General features: G+C 48.2%; 1 protein-coding gene across 1 annotated transcript in view; it reads left to right on the top strand.

Moving 5' to 3' along the window:
• Nucleotides 1-311, top strand: part of M431DRAFT_396825 (hypothetical protein) — a 701-nt gene continuing 390 nt past the window's right edge. The window contains exons 1-2 of the mRNA XM_024914838.1: nucleotides 1-120; nucleotides 189-311. The exon at nucleotides 189-311 is cut by the window's right edge and continues 390 nt beyond it. Coding sequence (XP_024767164.1) covers nucleotides 87-120; nucleotides 189-311 — 157 coding nt within the window. The 5' untranslated portion in view covers nucleotides 1-86. The remainder of the gene's footprint in view (nucleotides 121-188) is intronic.

The following is a 311-nucleotide window of genomic DNA, read 5'->3' as shown; positions in this document are numbered from 1 at the left end:
ACCCTATTAATCCAGATCCTGAGATTGCTACTCTGCGATTGGTTGACTACGAACCAAGTTGTCATTTCAGTCGCCTCCCTGATACTATGAAGTTCTCCTATATCGTGGCCGGTTTGTCTGGTAAGTCCATATTGCTATGATATGAGAGATTCGCCGAAGCCATATGCTAATACATAGTACTTTTACAGCTCTCTACGGCGCTGAGGCAGCAACCGAGTCTACAATTACCTGCAGCGCCTGTCCACCACCTTCGTCGATGAACGACATCGTGACGCGCTCTGCAGTAACTACACCTTCGTGCTCTGGTGCTT

The sequence above is a fragment of the Trichoderma harzianum genome (assembly GCF_003025095.1).
Source record: "Trichoderma harzianum CBS 226.95 unplaced genomic scaffold M431scaffold_45, whole genome shotgun sequence".
Classification (NCBI taxonomy): domain Eukaryota; kingdom Fungi; phylum Ascomycota; class Sordariomycetes; order Hypocreales; family Hypocreaceae; genus Trichoderma; species Trichoderma harzianum.
This window is presented reverse-complemented; position numbering and strand designations above follow the sequence as displayed.